Raw genomic sequence first — 21,633 nt, 5'->3', positions numbered from 1 at the left:
ATGCGAAAACACCTGTGTACTTCGATTTAGGTGCACGTTAAGGAACCCCAGGTAGTCCAAGTTTAGTAGCCCACTACGCCGTGCCTCATAATCAGATCGTGATTTTGGCACGTAACATCTAAGTTTAAATGTGGAAGCGCCCATTAAAGGTGCAGCGACATCCAGAAAAAAACTAAAGCTCAGTGGTCGCTCTAAAACTGCAGTAAACAAAGCGCGATTGCTTATCTTCTCCGTCGAACAGCCGCGACCCACTGCCGCCGTCACTCTTGCTCGCGAAGCAGGAAAAGAACATAAGCGTGTGCCCGACGAATCTTCGTACGTGTTAGAGCGCCCAACTACGCAACAGTTGCTTCAAGACATCGCTGAAGGCTGACAGAAGCGTTCAATTACGATGAAGAACGCAAACATAACAGCACGCCCATAGGTGCTGACGGGAACAGCGCTCGCCCGAGCCCGCCTACGCTTTGCAGCCTTGGCGACAGACGGCGTTGTAGGCGTTTTGCACATGGCGTCACGTGATTGTTGCCAGAATGCCGTCGGAGGGAGAGGGAAATAGAAGATTATTAAAGCGAATCTTTCTTTGCCTCTTCCTTCGACTTTCCCACTGCTGCTGCTGTCGCGCACACCGCGTCGGGGCTGGTTCAGAGCGTGTATATAGATGACAGGCGCGAGTCAGAGAGGAAAGTTGACAGGGGAAACTCTTTTTCACCCCACCACGTCGAATGTGCCCAATGCCCTCTGGAGCTCCCTGGCCGTCGTCACATTAGCCGCTTGACAGCTGTAATTAGCCGTGACTCCCCTCAGAAGCATTGGAGAAACTGCAGGGCTTCTCTTTCTACTGACGTGCGCGGCCAGAGGGGACGCAGATAGAACTGTAGAGAAGAGGAGAAGAAGGAGAGGGAAGAGAAGAGGCAGTTTCCGTATAAGAGAGGGGCGCAGGTGACGTGAGAAGGCAAGGAAACCCCACTGCTATACGACAACTTTTGCGGGGAAACAGGATAAGCTTAAGTTCAAGGTACGGTACGGTACAGTACGCTGCTGCTATTTCTGAAAAATTAATGCCATGCAGATATGTCAAGCGGGCAACTTACGCAGGGCGTACAGAAGCAGAGTCCCATTAATTAAAGCGCACCGCAGGGTCCAGGAGACACTACGAAAGCGGTCGACCGTCAAATCAACACTTCTGCGCCCGCCGCGCTAGCTTTGCTGCTATGGCATTGCTAGAGGTCGTGGATTTGATCCCTATCGCGACAGCCGCACTTCGACGGGGGCGAAATAGAAAACGCACGTGCACTTAGATTTTGGGGCACTTTAAAGGACATCACGGTGTCAAAATTATTCCGGAGTCCACCACTACGGCGTGCCTCATAATCCGAGTGGGGTTTTGGCAAGTACAGCCCCATAATCCAATTCAAGTTTAATACTTCTGCAATGATGCGATGTGCCATGTGAGGCAATGACAACGCTCAACCCGCTAAGAGGTTATAAAGTATGGCGCACAACAACGCCTAGAGCAAACACCTCTTCCTGTGAGTTCTGTGTACTACGCAGACAAACAGCAGTGGTGCACGCAAGGTAACGTTTAACATCGACTCATCACTCTCGTGTTAGCCTTAACGTTGAAGAAATTAACCTTTAGCCGCCAAGCCCTCGACGTCCCTTCGTGGGAGGCTTAGGCCCGGCCATCATAAAGTGCTGGTTCTACAATAAAACTTTATTCCTCCTCCTCCTCAAAATCATCGCTGATAATCGTCATTCAAAGCATCCAGCACGGAAACCTTCGCTTACATCGATTCCAACAGTGCGTGGGATCTGCATATTTTTTATGGTGTTTAACGCCTGAAAACACATAATTCATGAATAACGCTGTAGTGGAGAGGCTCTGGATTAATTTCAATAACCTAGGCTTCGTTGACGCACACCAGAAGCCCTGTACACAAGCATTTCTTTTTACAGTTTTTTTTTTTGTTTTTTTCTCCTTTATTTATTTATTTATTAATTAATTTATTTTTTTGCTTTCAGTACTTATGGGTATGCGACGGTGAACTGAACTCGCCACCTAGCTTGTGTTCAGCGGCGGAACGCCATCGCCGCGGCGTCGGGTGAGAGTGATAGGAAAAACCACTCAGCAGTATTGATACTCCAAGGGATGCGTAGGTGATGCGGCCCATTCAGGACAACTGATGCCTTTAGCCGCATCTCCTGAGACTACTATATGTATGTATACTGCGCGTCTCAAGTAAACTTGAAACAACACGCACATACGTACGCACGCACACGCAAACACACGGAGGCTTGAGACAATTGGCAAAGCGAGAGCGGCCAGCTGTCTGCCGTGTTTACAAACGCCCGATTTCGCAGATTGGTACGACCTCACCTCAGTACTTTAAATATTTTCATTTCAGCATGACACGCCAGAATATTCTATACATTCAAAGGAGGGAACGCCGTAAAGTCTGTCCAACAAGGAAGACAGAAAGAAAGGAAGAACGACAGCAGGAGACCGAATACGTATAAAGAGACACGAGCATTTTTATATGGCTCTCTAGCGACTTGTATCAAGTGCGCGATTGACGTAATACGGAAACTGAGGGCGCGACGCACCATACGGGCTTGCTTGCGTCATTTTCATCATTCAGGTACCTGTGTTACATACATAAGGAGCACACTGACAGACAAAGAACGCAACTTAACCAACTCAGCCCCGCTCCATCGCTCCATTAAAATATCTAATATGCCGTGAGCTACAAGGGGGTATGCTGTTTTGTCAATGGGGTACAGAAGTCTTTTGCTTGTCGCGTAAGAGAAATCTTAAAACGCTAATGAACGCCAAGTGCATACGCCCTTATACTTTTAATGAAAATAGTTCCTTTTTCAAATATTAGAAATTGCTGCTCTTAGTTGCGAACACGAGGTTCACATTTGGCTTTTGACCAAAGAAACTTAGAAGTTTAGCAAACGTCGCTGGTTCTTTGGACCACCCTTAGACCTGCGCAAGGGCTCTGCCGACCGAACCGGGTGCTGCTTCTGCCACGTGCCAAATGGCCTGCCTGAACATGATTAAGCTTAGGTAGACGCTTTTGACATAAACGTCATACATCTCGCGCGTGATAGCGGTGCCCGCCAGTGCGTTCGTTCCGTCTGTCGGAGGCTACTCGTTTGAGGCAGCTTGCTTCTTAATATGCGCCCTTCGAGAGGCGAGCAGTCGCTGATTTTGCTTTCTTACTCTGCAGCGCTTCCGACCTCCGTGATTAGCACCTGTGAACGCGGACCGATAAGTTAGGCAAACGTTTCGCGAGCATGACGTGGTGACTGATTGCTCTTTCCTGGTGAGGGACGGAAACGTCGACGAGGCACCACACAGTGAGAGTCGTAACTGGCGGTTGTCGCTCTTCCGTCTCGCGGCGCACACTCGTGACACCAGCATCTCGAATCAGCAGCCCCGGCGGTAAACGCTGCCAACGCATTACTGAGTGCGCACAGCTCGCGCGCCTCAGACTGCCGCGCCGCAAACCCAACAGTTTCGATGCGACGCGCCCCGGGCGCTGTGGACATGAGCCACTGTTCTCCCGCAGACGGCGGCCGGTTCCACTCAGTGCTGAAGCCGTGCCCCCTGAGGCCCATGAAGCCTCACCTGGTGGTGCACCACGAGGGGCGGCCCCTCACCGTCACCGGACTCACCCAAATGGCGCACGAGAGCGTCCTCAGCTTCCGCTGCACCCAGCTGGGCCGCTACAAGTTCGTGGGCAACGCGACCGTGCGTTGCCTGAATGGCCAATGGTCGGCCGCTATGCCCAGCTGCCTGGAGACCTCGCAGCAGAGCAACTTCTCTGGTGAGCGCCCCGCGAGCCTAATTCCTGTCGCACGCGTTTGTGCCTCTGTATATCTCCTGGTAGGAGCACGTGCAGAAACTGCCCACTGCCGAGAAAAAAAAGAAATAAAAAACCGAATGAGGTCACCCGCTACGCTAGCCTACACTGGATAGCGGCGAAGTTTCGAGTTGAACATGTCTGGTCTATTTCTTATTAACATGTGGCCGACGACGCGGCAAATGTAACTAAGTGTTTGTCAAATTATTATGGCTTTATACCTGGGCCCGTATTCAATAAGAGCTTTTAGGCTAGAAATATTTCTAAGAGAAAATTCCAGCCACTCCTGATACTGGACATACTATTAGCGACGGTGATCGGCCAATGGCAAAGAGTCCTCACGAAGGAGAAGCTTTCTGAATTGGACCTCTGATGATAGCGAACCAGTGCCAAGCTAGATGAACGTGTACATGACTAGAGATTCCATGCAGGTTTATTATTTCGCTCAACCTGTCATTCTTGTCGCATATGATGGTCAGATGTCTTGCTACTTGAATAGGGGCAGTAGCTATCTGGCAAGGCGTATCTGGCAAGCTGTTCACTGCCTTCTAAGTTATTGAGGGCTTTTGTCCCCTGAAAGAAAACATTGCAGATAATCGTACCGAAATAGGCCATGATATTTTAATTGCCTAAATTGAGAGACTACGCAACTACAGCTGAAAAAATTTTTGTTTTCATCATTTTTGTACATTTTGTTTCGTGACGACATTAGAAAAGTAACTAATTTTTGACAGCTATTGTTTTTCTTTTCCTAGAGCAAGAAAATGTTTACTGCTCACATGGCTCAATAAAGAATAACACTCAAAAATCCCTTAAGACACCTTCACATAATTTTGATCTGTAGTCGCGATTGTATATTTATGTATGCCTATGCTGGAAAATATGATAAGTGAGCATGGTAGCAATTGTACGCAGGTATCAAAGAGAGAGAGAGAGAAACAGATAAGAATGCAGTCCCAGCAATAGAATATTAAGCTTTCATTTATCAACGTGATCCTATCGTGGCTCATGTTTTGAGAGCTGTTGAAGTTCGCCTACGATAATATATAGTACGTGACTTCACTGTTTCCTGTCGAAGTGTATTTCATGCTGCAGTAATTTCTACCCCAATTCTTGTCAGTTAAGTACTGACTTTCCAGCAGTGTAGACTGCCGACACCGCTTTGTGGCCCAACGAGTTGACGGCGTTTTGCATTTCCCGGGGAGACCACAAAACACGGGGGACTCGCTCGTAAACTCGCACGCCTACAGAATCACTTATGCACACCACCACGCCAACACGTTTTCGTCGTCCCAGCGACGACAGCGTTGTTAATCGGTAAGCATAAACTTTATTTACATTGCAATAAAAATTGAAAAGTTCCCAAGCGTATATAACATATAACGGACGCTTTCTTAAATAAAAATTATTGTCATTTAATGACAACTAAATTAGGCATGCTCACGTGGTGGCTGTGTTTCTCGCATGAAAATGGCTTCGCCCTCTTTTGCATGTTCTGAGGCTTTGGCTCATTGAATAATTTCAAATATAAAGAACCTGCATCACAATGGGACCATCCTATACGTTAATGCCAAAGTGTCCCGATTCAGAATTAGAATTGCTCACTAAACCTCTGACATCTTGTTCGTTTCTACCAATATAAAGCAAAATTATTTTCATTTCCAGCTCAAGATCTGGTGGCACATTTCAATTGGACAATTATCAGGCTCTTTAAAGGTTAGGTATAATCGAAGCCTTATGTGACGCTACACTATACTTTCGCAAATGTCTGTAGTGAATACGCTATCTCGGACAACTTATCAGCAGTTGGCAGGTCGTTGTCTGCCCTTTGATTACGAAATTGGTACGTTTGGGCTGCCAACATTCAACCTGTATGCATCAAACAGAACGCTATGAGCAAGAAGTCTTGCTATATGGAATTAAAGGGCAAGCAAAGAAGCATATGGTAGCGATCTTAAAGTACAGGCCGATTTTAGTCATCAAATAATTCAAAGCAATATATTTCCGACGGAGACGAAAATTACCGTGGCCCGTATTAACGAAACTTCACTTACAAGTAAACATGTTTCTTCGTTGGATACCGTCCGGGCACTCGCCACTCTCGATATCAACCGGCGCGATAACGAGACCATCTCGGCGGTGATGGCCCATGATGGAAGGCACTCCCGCACGATAAATTTTGTGAATGTGGGCCCAGGTGCATGACAGTAGACCTAAAATCTCATGTTTTGAAGCACTGCATGATTCTGTAAACGAGGCATCTGTTAGAAATAAGAATAATTTTCTCGTAAAGATTTCTTTATTATTCTTATAAATATTTCGAAAATAGGAGCCTCGTGGCCGTACTGGATAGTTGACAGCTGTCACATCTCCTGATGCCCTCTCTCTGCGGGCAACTTTACGTCGACTGGACTCGAGACCATTCACCGAGTCAAAGATACTCGGACCGTGGCCACACCCGTCACTGGCTCGAAAAGCGATTCGTGCACTAGTGCAGTACTTGAAGTGCATCGGCTTAAGAGACCGTTTATAGTGTCCTTGTGTATGGTGTCCCTCCCACACGTACTCAGTGCTTACTCTCTCCCTTTCTTCCTCTTTCTATTCCCCTTTCCCCCACCCCCAGTGTAGGGTAGCGAACCGGATGCTGTTCTGGTTGACCTCCCTGCCTTTCCTATCCTTGTTTTCTCTCTCTCCTGAACAAAAGCTGGACTACACGGGAGACCGAGAAATAATATTGCCAAAGGTGTAATTTTAGTTTCGAAATTCAAATGCTGCCTACATTTATTGAGAAATACGTATGCTGAGTTACATATGCAAGGAGCGGGAGCAGAGCTTTTAAGAAACTTCCGTGCACAGGTATACCGATGGTCTGGAGGAAGTAAGTACATAAACAAATTGCGAAATGGGCCGCGCCGAGAACTCTTTTATGTGCAAGAGACAAGAAAAGAATAAAAAAGTAAAAAGGCATACTGTAGTGCAGCTTACTGGTGCTTGTAAAGCATGCAGGGAGAACCGGTCTATTTTGATGAACCACTTGTGTTTAAAAACGTTTCAGGTATTAAAGAAAATGGTCTGAGGTGCTCGGAAACTAAGTAAAAATTAGTTCTTCAATTTCCGGACATAGCAGGCTTTAGAGCAGCAACCCCACCCGCTATACCGTCCACATTAATCGTGGACGGTAACCGGTCATACCGGTCCTTCCCTCCTATCCGCCTGTTGTACATGCCAGAGTTCGTTTGATGACCTCGATATAATACCGTGGTACATTATGCTGCCGCTGTGCTCTACAGTCAATGCGCCGAAACCGCATAGATAAAAGAGTATCCTCTCAGCACCTTTCAAAGAAGGCAGCGTGAGGACTTTGGCTGAGCCCTCGTGACTCTCGTTGTTGATCACGTGAAAACGGCTTTTAACAGCAAAATCAGCGTAATTTTTCAGGAACTCAGGTAAAACTCCACTTCAGATGCAGTGCTGTACTTTTAAATCGCAATCAGGTAGTGAGTATGAGTGATTTATTTGGATGAAATTGGAAATGTTGGGGACTATTGTTTCTCCACGGACAATCTATTATTTGTGGTGAAATCGGGTATGGCTTCGGACGAATGCTGTGTTCACTTTGGCTATGGCAATAAACGTTAGCCTGCTACCATTTCATCGGCAGTTGCAAGCAACGCTTCCAGACAACAAAATTAATATCTTCTTGCAAATGAGCTTGTTCGTATGCAAATTTGCATTCATACGTATTGCCTGTCCGTATCAAGTTTGCACTGACAGGCGTTTTTCTCTAAGAAGACACAAGCAAAGACACTAGACGCTTTCCGATCGTCGCAAATTTCAGTCCAAATGCCTAAGCCTTTTCTTTTCTGAAACCATGAAAGACCGAGAACAAGATCATCTTATGCCATTTTGAAGTTCTTTTGTTTTGTTTTACTCTGTCACGTAAACAATGAATTTTTCTTCGGTGCATATAAGCTGACGCCCACGCGCTCAAAATGGAGCAACCAAAAATTTGCTTGACATCTGAAGGAATACAACCTCACGCAGGAGCTTCGCTCCCACCAGAGTTGTCTTTTGCATCGAGACAATAACGCTGTCAGACGTGCAATCAACCGTACACAGCTGACATTACATACGTAGACCTTTGTCATATTCTTGACTTTTTATCCAGACGACCTGCCGTTTCTGGAGCAGGCAGTCCTGGAAAGCCGACCTATACGGTCGTCACACCACAAGACAGTGGAGGCACTCTTGAAATTTTCACGTTCGAGTGGCCAATTGGAGAGACTGATTCTCATGGACGTTCACGACCTTCCCTACCTTTCTTTTCCCTACAATTTGCGTTTTCTCTCCGCCTCCTATTTTTTGCGTCTTCCATTTCCCCTTGCCCTTCCCCCAGTGGAGGGTATACCAAACCGTAATCTCATCCTGTTAACCTCCCTGCCTTTTCCATCCCGTTTGTCTCTGTCTTTTTGATCTTTCGTGATTAATTTGGCTGCAACTTTTCCCAAGTTGAAGGGATCCTTCTATGTATAGGTTCTGTAGGCGAATTTTCCACGAAAGTTCTAATGGTCATGTATAACGAGGGAGTGCTTGATAGCCAGGCACGGCGCTCTGTCGTGCGCGGCGCTTGTTAGCATCCCTAATCCCCGAAGTGGACTGCCGTGCCGAGTCCGCCTCCTTGACGAGCCAATCCAGGCTGATGTCGCTGACCGTTGGGAGACAAAAGATAGCTAAATGGGGTAACAGTGCGTGGGACAGGACGAACGGAAGCTCCAAGTGCGTCGTCCGTATCCTTTCGTTCATCCTTACATGCGCTGTTGCTCTATTTAGCTACAACACGTTCCAACCAGCCCACGTTAGCACTATTTTGCAGAGATGAAAGAAGACGCCGCCACGGTGGTCCGATTACCATGTGGGGTTGAGCATGGGGGTGCGTCTATTCGCGGCCCCAGGAGAGCCGGGTGTCTGGCTGTCTGTGTCCCCTGCAGTGCAGGTGCCACCCACCATCCTGTATTCGGTGGAGAAAGGCGACCACGGCGTGTCCGAGGAGGGCGAGCTGGTCGTGTATTCGGAGACGAACGTGTACCTCTACTGCCTGTACCAGCGCTTCAGCGGCAATCCGCAGTGGGCCTGGACTTCTCAGAGGTGCGCCACGCTGACCGCCACATTTCCCAAATGAAAGCCGCTTTCGTGATTGCGCCCGCTTGCCAGTGAATTTTCACATTGCGTTTGTACAGAGCGAAGACGCCTCGCCTGACGGGCTCAGGCGTTCTTGTGGCTCTTGATTTGGATTCCGTGTACCTGCTTCCATCAGATTACGATTTGCGCACTTTCGTTGAACGCGTGACACGAATCACAATCACTGCATTAACGGTGTAGGGTGGCGATCTTAAGAAGAAAAAAAGTTAAAAAAATAAAGGTAGATTGACGTGCTATGATATGCAGAAGGCTTTTGTCCTTTCGAAGCGTATAGGAAAAGGTGGGGATGTGGCGTCATCTTTTGGGCGGTGGCGCTTGATTAAAGATAATCGTTTGTGCATGAGGCAGGACGCAACACGACAGCTCGATCGGTTAATGTGCGTGCACTGCCGTCAGGCTGGAGTAGAAATCAGAGTCATCTCAGGCTACTATATTGCGCTTCTTTTGTTGAAGACCTCATTAGAAGCAATGCGACTTTGTCACAATATTTAAAACATTAATCTTTAACTTTACTTTCTGCCCTTACAGTATTTCCCTACAATGCAATTTCTAGCATTAACGACCGCCGTTCAAATTCGGTGACCGTCTACCTTCCCACACAGCCTCCCTCAAAAAGAAATATAAGAAAACTCTGACTTGTGTTGTAATGGCGAGCTGGTGGACGATGCTTTCATTGTCATTCTCTGTACACATATGTAAAAGAAAGTTTGTGATGCACGAGAGGCATAGTATGGAGAACCGACAGTTTGTTCCTTTAGACCATTAGGATAAGGACAAGCAGGAGCATAGTTCAGTAGCTTTCTGCTTTGCATACAAAAGAACGAAAAAGGCATTACGAAAGAACAGTTCACAAAGACAGAAGGGCAGGAACCCCCCCTCTTCTCCCCCCACCCACGCATGCGCAAGCGTACGCGTATTTACATACTCACGCACACATGACCTGTGTCTCTCTCCCCACCATAGGCGCAAGCTGCGCAACGTTCACCTAGCGCACACTGGAACATCTTCTCCGGCGGGCCGCACCGCTTTCCCCAGCGCTCTCACTTTGCCGCTGCCTTGATATGTCACAGTCGAACGGAGCGCCAGTTTCCAGAGACCAGGATTCGTAAATGGTTAAATTATCTTCTGTTTAGAAAATCATATATAGCTTAGTTATCATGACTCCTATAGTTACCTTTACGAAACGATGATGATAATTGCGCCACATCGGCGGTGTTCAGCGCCGTTTCGAGAAGCGAGTGCATGTGTCTTCAGATTTCAACGGTTTAAATTGCTCTCCACAGCATGTGCCAGTGGTTCATTTTCTGACAATGCTCCTTCAACGATCATTAGTTGACAGTGCCGCTCTTTTGAACACCCAAAATGCGTGCCGTCTGGCTGGCTGTAGTGTAGACTATCCGCTCATCGCTAATGTAGGCAACATCTATGCACCGGCGTAGCCGGAAATGTTTTGCGGAGAAAGCCACGATTTCTTGCGGCTCTGTTTAGGAAGATTGGAAGGTAAAGGAAAGCTGTGTCTGTTACACCCAATTCATCATATTTCATTGGGGGGGGGGGGAGGGGGGCGGGAAGTGACAGAAGTGTTTCCTACTCTCGTTCCATGGCGGTCTCCGTACTGTCCAATTGCTGTCTTTTGTTTCTATATGGTAACACAGAAGGCCTCACAGGACCGTCTTTCTAACTTGCACAGTTTTCGCTTTGGAGCAGACCGCGGAGCTTAACGCCAAAGCCTTTCTCGTCATATGCCCAGCCATCCGCATTTCGCTCCTCAAACAGCGAAACCCTGAGATACCTTGAGCTGCCTTGAGAACTTGTGCTATGGACTGTTTTTAGCCTGACTCAAATTTTTCCCCTGTGATTTTCGCTCAGCGTCAGAACTTCTGTGAATGACCGCGGAGAGAGAGAGAGACAGAGAGAGAGAGAGAGAGGCAAAGGAAAGACAGGGAGGTTAACCAGAGATTATCTCCGGTTGGCTACCCTGTGCCGAGGGAGGGGCAAAGGGATGCGATATGTGAGAGAGAGAAAAAAAGAAGGAAAAAGACGAAAAAGAACCCACACATTCATACATACTACAGAACGCAATCTGCGAAGGCGTTCCTAGTGTTACCCAGTGTCACCGTCCCATCCTACGTCACACAGTGTACAGTCACAATTTGTCACAAGGTCTTTCAATGATTTCACCTGCCTGTACCATGTAGCAAAACAAGAGCAATAATAGTTGCCAAATTATTAAGTAGGTAAAGAATAGAATCAAGGAAACCGCGGTATTATCAGACTCAGATTTCTATCCTATAAGCTTCACTTACCATCACAACTTCATGTGAATGACTGCGGAACCTTCTGATGATTTCACCTATGTGTACCCTGTGGTAAAACAAGAGCAATATTAGTCACAAATTTATTAAGCAATCAAAGTATAAAGTTAAGATACACCATGGCATTATAAGCAAGTTCGGGAAAATTTTCGTTTATGGTTTGGTTCGTAGTTGAGACTCAGCACTATTAGGTCAATATTCGTAAGAGGCCACACTTTTTAGGCCCTCTTTTTCGTTAGTACGAGAAGCCGCTAACCAAGTGTTGTTTCCTTATAGCATTTACACACGCAATATAATCGCGTTTATTTAAGAAGAGCGCGTTCTTAGTTAGCAAAAAGAAAATAGAAAACGCCTTCGTCTGCGGACAAAAAAAAAAGAAAACAAAAAAACGAGTGAATAAAAGAAAAAAGAACTTGTAGAAGCGTGCTTCTCCTCAGAAATGTTTTTTATGTGGCGAAGCATGCTTTCCGCTTTGCGGCAAATTCTGTTCAAGGTTCGACCGCAAGGTACTCGACTTTCTTTCACCGGAGGCGCATCACTCCCTCTCGCTTGTCTTGGAGCGATGTCTTCTCGGTTTTCTTTTACTTCTCCTTTTCTTCTTCTTCCCCAATCCTATCACTACGGAGAAGAATTTTAAGGGCGCGCTCGCTCAAACCGCCTGCTCCGAATCACAGCCGCGCGAGGAACCACCGCATTCCAGTGCGCATGTGTAAAAGGTCGGGGGCTCTCCCTGCTCTCTTTCCGCGCCGCTTCGCGCGTAATGTTTGCGCCGTCGCTGCTGGCTCATTGAAAATTCACCCTGCGCCCCCCGGGTTCGCAGAACAGCGACGCGGTTCCCATTTCTTTCCCTTGCTTCCTATGCATGCCCGTTCGCTTCCTTTCACGTCCGAACGTCAAACAGGCCGTGATGGGGAACATTTATTGGGCTCATCTAGAGACTACGCCAAGGGCTGGATCCTGTCGGCCGACGAGAAACAGTGGCGCTACGAGCTGCTCATTTACAAGGCGAAAGAGCACGACTCCGGGACGTACACTTGCACGACGCCTCGGGGACAGACCAACGAGATTCACGTCCGAGTCAGAGGTGAGGCGGATTCTTCTTCGCGCGCTCTCTCTCTTTCGCGTCTGCAGCCTCTGCCTCCTTTTCCGTAAACAGCGGATTGATTATTCCGCCTTGAATAAAAGAGACAGCGGGGCGCCCGAGCCTCGCAAAGGTTCGCGCAACAGCGCCGAGATTTTGTGCCCGATAGACACACGAGCAGGCCGGCCATGTTGAATGCGTCAATCAGTGATTTCGCTGTATATATTTGCCTCTCGGGGGTGCATAACAGCAGCATTTTTATGACCGGCCTGTCTGCAGGGATGTAACAGATGTCGACGGCGAGAAGTCCTTAACGCTTATTTATTGGCTGCTTTGTCTGAAAAATTGCCGCCGTATAGGACATTATGAGTAAGCGCACTTAGTTGGTCTAGAGGTAATTGTCATTATAGAATTAGTTTCATGTGCATTGAAGATCTAAGTCGGATGGTGTCTGTTTGGTCTCGTTTTTATTTAGCAAACGTTGGACTTATTATTTGTCGCCTGAGCTTATAATGCTGGTAGAGTGCCAGAATTTTAATTTTTTAAGTCCACTTCGCCAAGAATTTCTAAGCTCAGTGATAAGTTGAATATTAGGCGCCAAAACCTCAAAGTGTCACTGTCAATTCAATAAAATTTCTTTCTTGCAGAACGCGCTGACGCAATGGTGGGGCACCGAAAAAGTTAGGACGCGTTTATTTTTTTTCACGGAACTTGCGATAAACATGCAACTGGGAGTCCCCACTTCTTTATTTTTTTTTTTTCGAGTGAAAAGTTGGCAGTGTGAGGTCATCACAATAATCAATTTAAAATATGCTGTAGTAGCTACTCAAAACACATTAGAGTAGCTGTATTACTTGGTCAAGGAGACATAATACGGCGGTACGCACTTCCCAAGACTATGAAATTATTATTTAAAAATGGCTTTCTAACAAACTTTAATGGAGCTGTGTTTTATCCAGTATGATTAAGTAACAAATTTAAAGGAGACGCTGAGATTAACCCACGTTATATAAACCCTGTATCCAATATGAACACGATTGTCCAATTGAACACAAGTGTCCGCTGCCCCGCATGTGGCAGGACGAACGGGGGCGTTCAAGAGGCAACGCCGAATAAATAACGAAAGACCTGAGCTTTCAGAGGTGACCTGCGTGGAGCCAATGAATTTCTATTAAGAAAAGCAGGGGACTTATCTCTTTTTCATTCTTTTGTTGCGCGATCATTTCCCCCGCCAAAACATGGGCTCTCAGTGGACACCTGCCTCTCCCATGGGAACTCACAGCGCTAAGAGCTTGTGCTATCTTTTATGTTGATGTCCTTAAGGACGACGGGCTTGTGCGACCATCTGTGACTTTTAATGCAATTTATGTTGGACCACACACGTCAGCGAATTCACCGCAATTTCCTTCTTTCCTTCCCTCCTCTCTTTCTCCCTGTTATCTTTGTTCCCCTTTCCCATTCCCCCGGTGTAGGGTAGCCAACCGGACGTTATTCTGGTTAACCTCCCTGCCTTCTACTTATCTCTTTCCCTCCCCCCCTTATCTTGATGTCGAGGCTGTACCACAATTTGCTGGACTTGTCACTCGATTATCACCACATAGGCTAAAGGAAAGTTCATTATCACGCCTGTTCATCCGCATGCCGATCAAGTGGAAGTGAAGGGCTTTACACTCACTACTGCGTAGTGAAGCGCATTGCGGAACGTCGACTCCGGATACGTGGGAGCGCATGTCAGGAAAAATACTCTACAAGATTTGTCTATCTATAGTGGCGATCGTCTTCAAGTCTGTAATGCGCGAAATTCGTAATTAAAAAGTAGAGCCCCTATTCACGAAGGAAATTGTGCGCTAGTGTCTTTCTGAAAAACACGTCTGTCGATCGCGATAGCTGACAGAAAATTAACGAAGGTGGCCGACCAATGACAAAGAGTTCTTATGCAAGCTGAGCTTCGCGAATTTGGGCCCCCGAATAACAAAATTTGCTTAGTTATTTTGCCTTAAAGGATATAGCATTTGTAGATCGCATCCACCGGGCCAAAACACAGCTGCATTAATTCGGTTTTTGCAGGAGTCATAGCTTCTTGTGTGTGTGTGTGTGCGTGCGCGTGCGTGCTTGCGTGTGCGTGTGCGTGCGTGCGTGTGTGTGTGTGCGTGTGTGTGTGTGTGTGTACTCGACCGTCACTACCACGTGACAACAATATTTTATGCCAGAAGCTAAAAGAACTTCAAGATTTCCCTGCTTCAAGTCTTCACCGTATATTGTCTACAGACACGTTGCACAAAATCTTTGTAGACAATATCAGCAGCGATAAATTACCAGGAATATAAACCTCATTAGTCTTGACGTGCAGTCTGCCGTCACAATTTGATCCGTGTATTGTTTACGTCTTGTAACATCTGACACCGCATACTTCCTATTACTAATTAAAAGTGCGTCCACCAGCATGCAGACGATGATGAAGACCTATATCATCTAATCCGGCTCTGACGACTATAACTATGACGTTATCTCAATTTAAAGCGTCATTGTTTTGGCGGAAGTGACATCGACTTCCGTGTGCGTAACCGAGCGCTGAGCCTGCTAGTGTTTCTGTTTTTTTTTGTCTCTCCCTTTGCGCCTCTGCACAGATGTAACGTGCCCGCCCATTGAAGGTTACGGAGACGAGAACCGCGTGACCAGTGACCATGGCAACCAGATGCACAGCAAGGCCAAGTTTGCCTGCATGGAAGGCTACAACCTGGTCGGCTCGGAGGAGGTCGTCTGCAGCCCTTCGGGTCGGTGGTCCGACAAGGCGCCGCATTGCGTAGGTAGGTGCTAAGACGGTGTTTTCTTGAACACCTTCTGTATTCTTCGTCATCGTAGCATACACTGGGCTGCGTGTCCCGAGAGCTGGCGTGGCGTTTAGCATTAGAGGCTCGTCCGCAACCAGTACAACGAAACTTGTAGCTACGGGCATTTGAAGATCTAACGGTGTGGCCTTTAGCGTACGACCGTGGTGACCGTTGATACAATGACGCGCGTGCCTCCCACGGTTAAAGATTGTGACTCTGCCACGTGCGCTTGTTGGTCCCTTCTAATAAATGCACAACACGAATACTGCGCCGTATTTTAGCACCATATCTACACCGAGATTCGCAAATGGCTTTAAGACAGCTTAAAGCTTTAACATGGGACGTCCTTTAGAACAAATGAACAAAACCTATTTGCAACATAACCATCAAGTTTTTTTGACTGCCTGACCGGTACTTAACTTTCTGACCTTCGGCAGTCTAAATTTTGTTTATACTGTCCGACCTTCAACATTCGCACATGTAAGATATTTAGTGTTTTCGGGAGGTACCAGAACAAAGAGGGATAATGCTCCACATTTCTTTGCTGTTGTTGTTATTCTTCTTCTTCTCCTTCCACATCTTGTTATTTTGGTTGTGCATAACCGCTGGATTTCTAAATAGGCTTGGCACGCCTGTGTAGCCCTGAAAGAGAAATTGCGTCGTAGCAATTTGTGGCCAAAATTATCCGGATGAAGTTTTAGTTAGTTGCCGCCATTGCCAGGACACCCTCAATCTGTAGATTGTGAGTCATGAAGCACCGAGAGATGCGTCAGCTAAAATAAGTTACAGCGGCTAGTATAAAGTCAGTTGCAAGCTCCCCGAAAAAACAGTTCCTGAAGAACAGGCCAAAAGATCACCGTGTCAGGCGTTGTACGTTATACATTTCTTTTATAACGCGTCGACATGCTTACGTACAAGCTGAATTGCTACTTTTCCATCAGAACTTGTCGACATTGATTTTTTTTATTGCGCGGACACTCTAGGCGCGCTCGCGCCGTGGCCGTTGTCGTCGTCCTTGTTGCCGCCGTGCTGTTCCGGCATCGGTGGCGCATGTGCGACCCGCACGCCGAATATTGGAAGGTCGCATGATCTGGTGTGAATGCGAGGGCGAGAGCGAGCCTTGCGAGCCCGACAAGTTAAGTTGGAAAGGCTGGTGTATCGTTTGATAAGCGCGTCAGAAGGTCTCCATGGAGGGACGCGCAGTCCGTCCGGCTGCAAATAAAGGTCGAAACCAAGTGGACTCACCGAGGGGGTGCTTCTCAGGAGGCATGAGGCATGCTCATTATAAAATGCACTCGTAGGGAATTCAGCACAAGATCACTTGCCACGCGCACTCGAGACAGAATACGAGTCGGCACCATAAATCACCGGCTCATATAGATGTCCCCGTACAGCTCGTGAAGATGCTACCTAGTGAGGCATACGTGCTCTTGCAAAACGTTAGGAGGCACGTTTAGCTTGCGCCCTCCGATGATTTGACTGCAGAAATAGGCGAGAATGCATTCGTTATTCAATGGTACAGCGTATGCTGAAGAGATTTGTTGCATGTTATAGAAAAAAAAAAAGTTTTGTTATGTTCCCCTGTCTACTGAAAACAAAATTTGATTGAGGCCTGTAGTATATTTTATAAAATATTTGCTGGTACTGCGAAATCTGTAAAATAGTAAGAGGGTAATTTTTAGAGCTTCATGATTGCGCAACAGAAAGACAAATCGCAATTGGCGCAATTTCACCTGACGGAGCGTCTGAGAGGTCAAGTTTACCATGAAATATTCTGAATTCAATACATATTGGCATAATTTGAGAGTTGACGTTCAGCAAAAGTCACGTCAGTGGTGCAACAAATGAACGAACTGAAGCATAGCTGTTCATTTTGTCACCTTTAAATAATCTTCTATCAAGATGAGTTTACAGTATTGCGTGGAATGTGTAATTGCTATTAAGTTAAAGAGCCGTAAGCTTGTCGCTTCAGTTTTTGAAATATTGATACCTTCATGGACAGAAACTCCAAACGTGAACGAACAGTACCTCGAGCGATCCCGTGGGGAAAATGGGCGCTGAAACGCGGTTTTTGACGAAATACCGAACGCAGGGTCAGCGAACAAAAGTATGGGTTAGGAAGCAGATTATAATCGCCCAGCCTTGCATCACGCATGTAGCTCTTGTGACCGAATTTCTGGTCCAAATTCATGCAAAGTTTGAACAGGATCCAACATGATTTGTCAAGGTTTATGCTGAAAGGAACGATTTGCGAAAAAGTGCCGCAGGAAGTGAAATTTAAAAGTCGCTATACGTAGTTTAGAGAGACCGCTTTCGATTCCTTCACATAGCACGTCTCGTAAAAAAAAAAGAACAAAGAACGCAAGATGTCTTTTTTTTTTTTTTTTTACTCGGGGCAAATGTGCTTCCCGATTCTCTTGCCTTATTTTCTTTTTTTTTGCCTCATTGGTGAGCAATTTCGCCGATTCGTAGCACACAATTATCTATGTCACAGCTGGCGTCATTGCGGAAATCTGAAACATTATAGCCTTAAGAGGGGTATGGTGAAGGTTGTGGTGCGCGGCAGGGTGACAGAGTGGGCAAAGTGTACCCAACAATATATTTTTTTTTGTTAAGTTATCGTATGCAACAATTCTAATCAGGTCCTTGTGATCATGGACAAATTCTGCTCCTGTCGGTTACTAACACCTGACCTTTCTTTTAACTGCGACAAGCTTTTCACTCAGCTCAGTTTCGCGCTTGCCCAAATGAGAGGTTATATGTACGTCCCACTAATTTGAACAGGGGAAGCTGCACTCGGGGTCAAGTTAACCTCCCTCTAAGTGCTTCTCATTCTCAGTGACGCGCGCAGTGTAACGCGGCGGCCTTTGTTCAGCCGTCAGAAACACTCCGTTCAACAATGTATCCGATACGCAGTGATCCAGTGCCCGACGATACCGAGCGCGAGTCATCTCAAGATGAGCACGCACAACAGGACCTACGGTATCCGCGTGCACTTCAGCTGTCCGTCTAACTACAGGCTTCTGGGACCGCCATTCGTCACCTGCTGGAAGAACGAGTCCTGGTCGGACACGCCACCCACCTGCGAACGTGAGCTTAGCAGCCATTCTTGTTTTATTCATTTTTTTTTTTAAATCGCGCGATGAGAAAAGCTCACACGCGTTCAGCTGGTTGTGTCCTGTGTCCTTCCGGTCTGTGGAGTGCACAAATGCGCTCCCGATTTTCTTGACAAGTCTGAAGACCGTTAACGATTAAAGGACAAGGATATCACGCGGATGAACAGAAGCGATCAGTGACATTCCACTTTACAAGCGTTCCCGGAGGCTATGTTAGTAAACGTAAATGAACCAGTTGTCTTCCCTAAAAGGCATGCATATATATATATATATATATATATATATATATATATATATATATATATATATATATATATATATATATATATATATATATATATATATATATATATATATATATACGTTCACAACATCAGGCGTTCCCCAGGGCTCGGTCTTGGGGCCCTTACTATATTTAATTTATATCAATGACATCGTCACTAACATAGCATGCAGCATCCATCTGTCTGCTGATAATTGCATTATATATGAAGAAATAAGAAGTTATGAAGATCACCTTACTTTGAACAGATGCCTTAAGGAGATAAATGCCTGGTGTGAGCAATGGCAAATCTTTATTAACACCAAGAACTCGGTGTCAGTGGTAGTAACAGCAAAGAAGATTAAGTCAAGATTCACCTACTTTCTCAATGGTACACCCGTAATACAGCAACACAAGTATCTAGGACTGACTCTAGCGTCTGACTTGAAGCGGAACAAGCACATTGCCAACATCATTTCAGCAGCCACTCGTAAGCTTTTCTTCCTTAAAAGGTCCCTGAAATCTGCTCCCAGTCATATCAAACTGCTATGCCATAAAACCTTTGTGCGGCCAGTACTAGAATACGCCAACACGGTTTGGCTTCCTCACACAAAGACAAACATAACCGAAGTAGAAAAAGTTCAAAGGAAAGCAATGCGGTTTATTCATAACAAGTACAAAACCACTGACTCGCCCACAGAACTCCTGGCTTCATCCGGAATGGACACACTGGTAAACAGAGCAAAGCAAGCTCGGCTAAAATTCATACACCTGTTGCACAACCGCTTTAACATAAATTCTTCAAAATACATTACTTTCTCTACGTCCCGCATTTCACGCCATAAGCATAATAAAATGTTAGTTGAGTACCCTTGTAAAACGGGCACATTTCTTCCCTACTGCTGTTAAGGAGTGGAACCACCTCGACTCAACAATAGCTGATATAGAATCGCCATAAATTTTTAGTAACATGATAGAAAAGAGTAACGAATAACTGCTAGAACAACTTTAGTCTTATGCAAATTTGTTTTTTACATTGTTTACATCAATCTTTATGTTATGTTAGATTGTATGAAGTTACACACTGTTAGATTGTAAATAGTTGTGTTGCATGTATATTTCATGAGATTGTATTGTATCACAATTTATTGTATTTATCAAAATTTTTTTCTTAGCGTTAGAGTTGACTTCACTAATTAAATGCATGAACCGGTGTCTTTTTTTCTGCATTTGTATTTTTCCAGACTGTACTGCGTAGCTACATGTAGCGTATCTAGTTTATTGTACACTTTGCATACACATGTTCTATGAAAAAAATGCTGTATCAACGCTTACATTGTACCAATATGCCCACCTGCTATGGTCTCGATAAAGAGACTGGCAGAATTGAAAATAATATATATATATATATATACATATATATATATATATATATATATATGTAGCGCTTACCACCGTTTTGCTTTCGCTCAAGCTCCGCAAAAGAATCACATACTATGGTCGCCATCGTTCAATTTACCTTCGTCTAAGGTGTTCTCATTATGAGGAGTGTCCGAACCATGGCACCTATGACGTCATCTGGTCGCTCTCGTCGTCTGCTGTACGGCAAAACATGGCCTTCGAGACTTGTTTTCATTACTCGCTGATTAGTGTGATGCACTTGTCAGGGGTAGCACAGACGACGACGAATTGACCATTTTTATACTTAACAAACCAAGCAGTAACATTGATAAGTGTTGCATTGAAAAATCCGGATCATAAAATTCGATCTTGCTGCGAAATTCGAGAATGAAAAAAGCAGCGGTGATAGCAAAATCTTCTCTACGAGTTTTTAAAGGGCCCCTCACCAGGTCTGGCCATTTTGAGCTGACAAGCGCAGAGCATACATTGCGCGATAACCATCGTGTCTACAAAGTATTACATCGCTACGCGCCGCGGAAAGATCGGAAATTTCAAACCGAACGCCGTTTTTTCCTTCTCCTCGCGGCCGTCGCACTCCAACCCGTACGGTGACGTAGTCGTGCCCCTGCGCGTACGTAGTTGTGTCCGCAGTGTGACGTCGCTCGAGGTGACACGTAACTTCGAGAATTATTCAAGACATCTGTTACCTGTGCGATCTGTTGCTTGAATTGACGAATTGAAGTTTAGAGAAATAATAAAACACACAAACGGAATGTCTGCGTGTTCTTTATTGTACTTCGCACCGGAGCAAGAGAGATGTACTTCCAATTCATCTGCTTGTTCCCACGGTCGTGCGGTCACGTGCGCAGATACGGAAACTGTGCCATTTTCTACCGTGTTCCAGCGTGTGATCAGGCTCTGCGATCCGCTTGTTACGCCTCAGTATTCGTGTAGCAATGAATTATACCGCTAGTCATGTTTCCTTGTGCACAACGAGCAAAATCGTTCGCTGCGCGAACGAGACAACAGCTCACGTGCGACGCCGTCAGCGGAAGTGCGTAGCGCCGAAAAAAGAAAGCGAGGAGAAAAAAACTGAAGGCTGGGCCTATGACGTATGGGCCTATGACGGGAACGCAGGGAATGAATTTCGCTTGCGTGGGCTCGACGGGGCGAGTGGAGAGAGCGTCTTGCTTGGTAGTGGAGCCCGCTTGCTGAAAGCATGTGTTCGCGGGACTGAAATATTTCTATCTCGGCTATTAATGATCCGATTTAAAAATTTTTTTGCGGCAGAACGCTCCCTAGAGGACACGTAACAACTTCCAGCGTATAACAAAAATTTGCTATGGGGCCTAGTGAGGGGTCCTTTAACGAGTAAAAAAACGCAAGCCACTACATCTGCAAAACGTTTTCGAGGACAGGGGACTAGAATTATTAAACTATTGCACGTATAATGATCAGACCGGGCGTAGATGCTTAGAGACCCTCAAAGTCTGTGTTAGTAGTTAGTATTAGTAGTAGTAGTAGTTAGTAGTAATAATAGTATATAGTAATAGTAGTAT

General features: G+C 45.9%; 1 protein-coding gene across 2 annotated transcripts in view; it reads left to right on the top strand.

Annotated features, from left to right (window-relative positions):
- The window catches only part of LOC126548316 (locomotion-related protein Hikaru genki-like), a 103,502-nt gene that overhangs the window by 54,312 nt on the left and 27,557 nt on the right, over positions 1 to 21,633 (top strand). For both annotated transcript variants that reach the window (XM_050196462.3, XM_072284827.1), the window contains 5 exons: positions 3,576 to 3,833; positions 8,858 to 9,014; positions 12,319 to 12,467; positions 15,092 to 15,271; positions 18,212 to 18,385. In XM_050196462.3, coding sequence (XP_050052419.2) covers positions 3,576 to 3,833; positions 8,858 to 9,014; positions 12,319 to 12,467; positions 15,092 to 15,271; positions 18,212 to 18,385 — 918 coding nt within the window. The remainder of the gene's footprint in view (positions 1 to 3,575; positions 3,834 to 8,857; positions 9,015 to 12,318; positions 12,468 to 15,091; positions 15,272 to 18,211; positions 18,386 to 21,633) is intronic.

The sequence above is a fragment of the Dermacentor andersoni genome, chromosome 1 (genome assembly GCF_023375885.2).
Source record: "Dermacentor andersoni chromosome 1, qqDerAnde1_hic_scaffold, whole genome shotgun sequence".
Taxonomy (NCBI): Eukaryota; Metazoa; Arthropoda; class Arachnida; order Ixodida; family Ixodidae; genus Dermacentor; species Dermacentor andersoni.
This window is presented reverse-complemented; position numbering and strand designations above follow the sequence as displayed.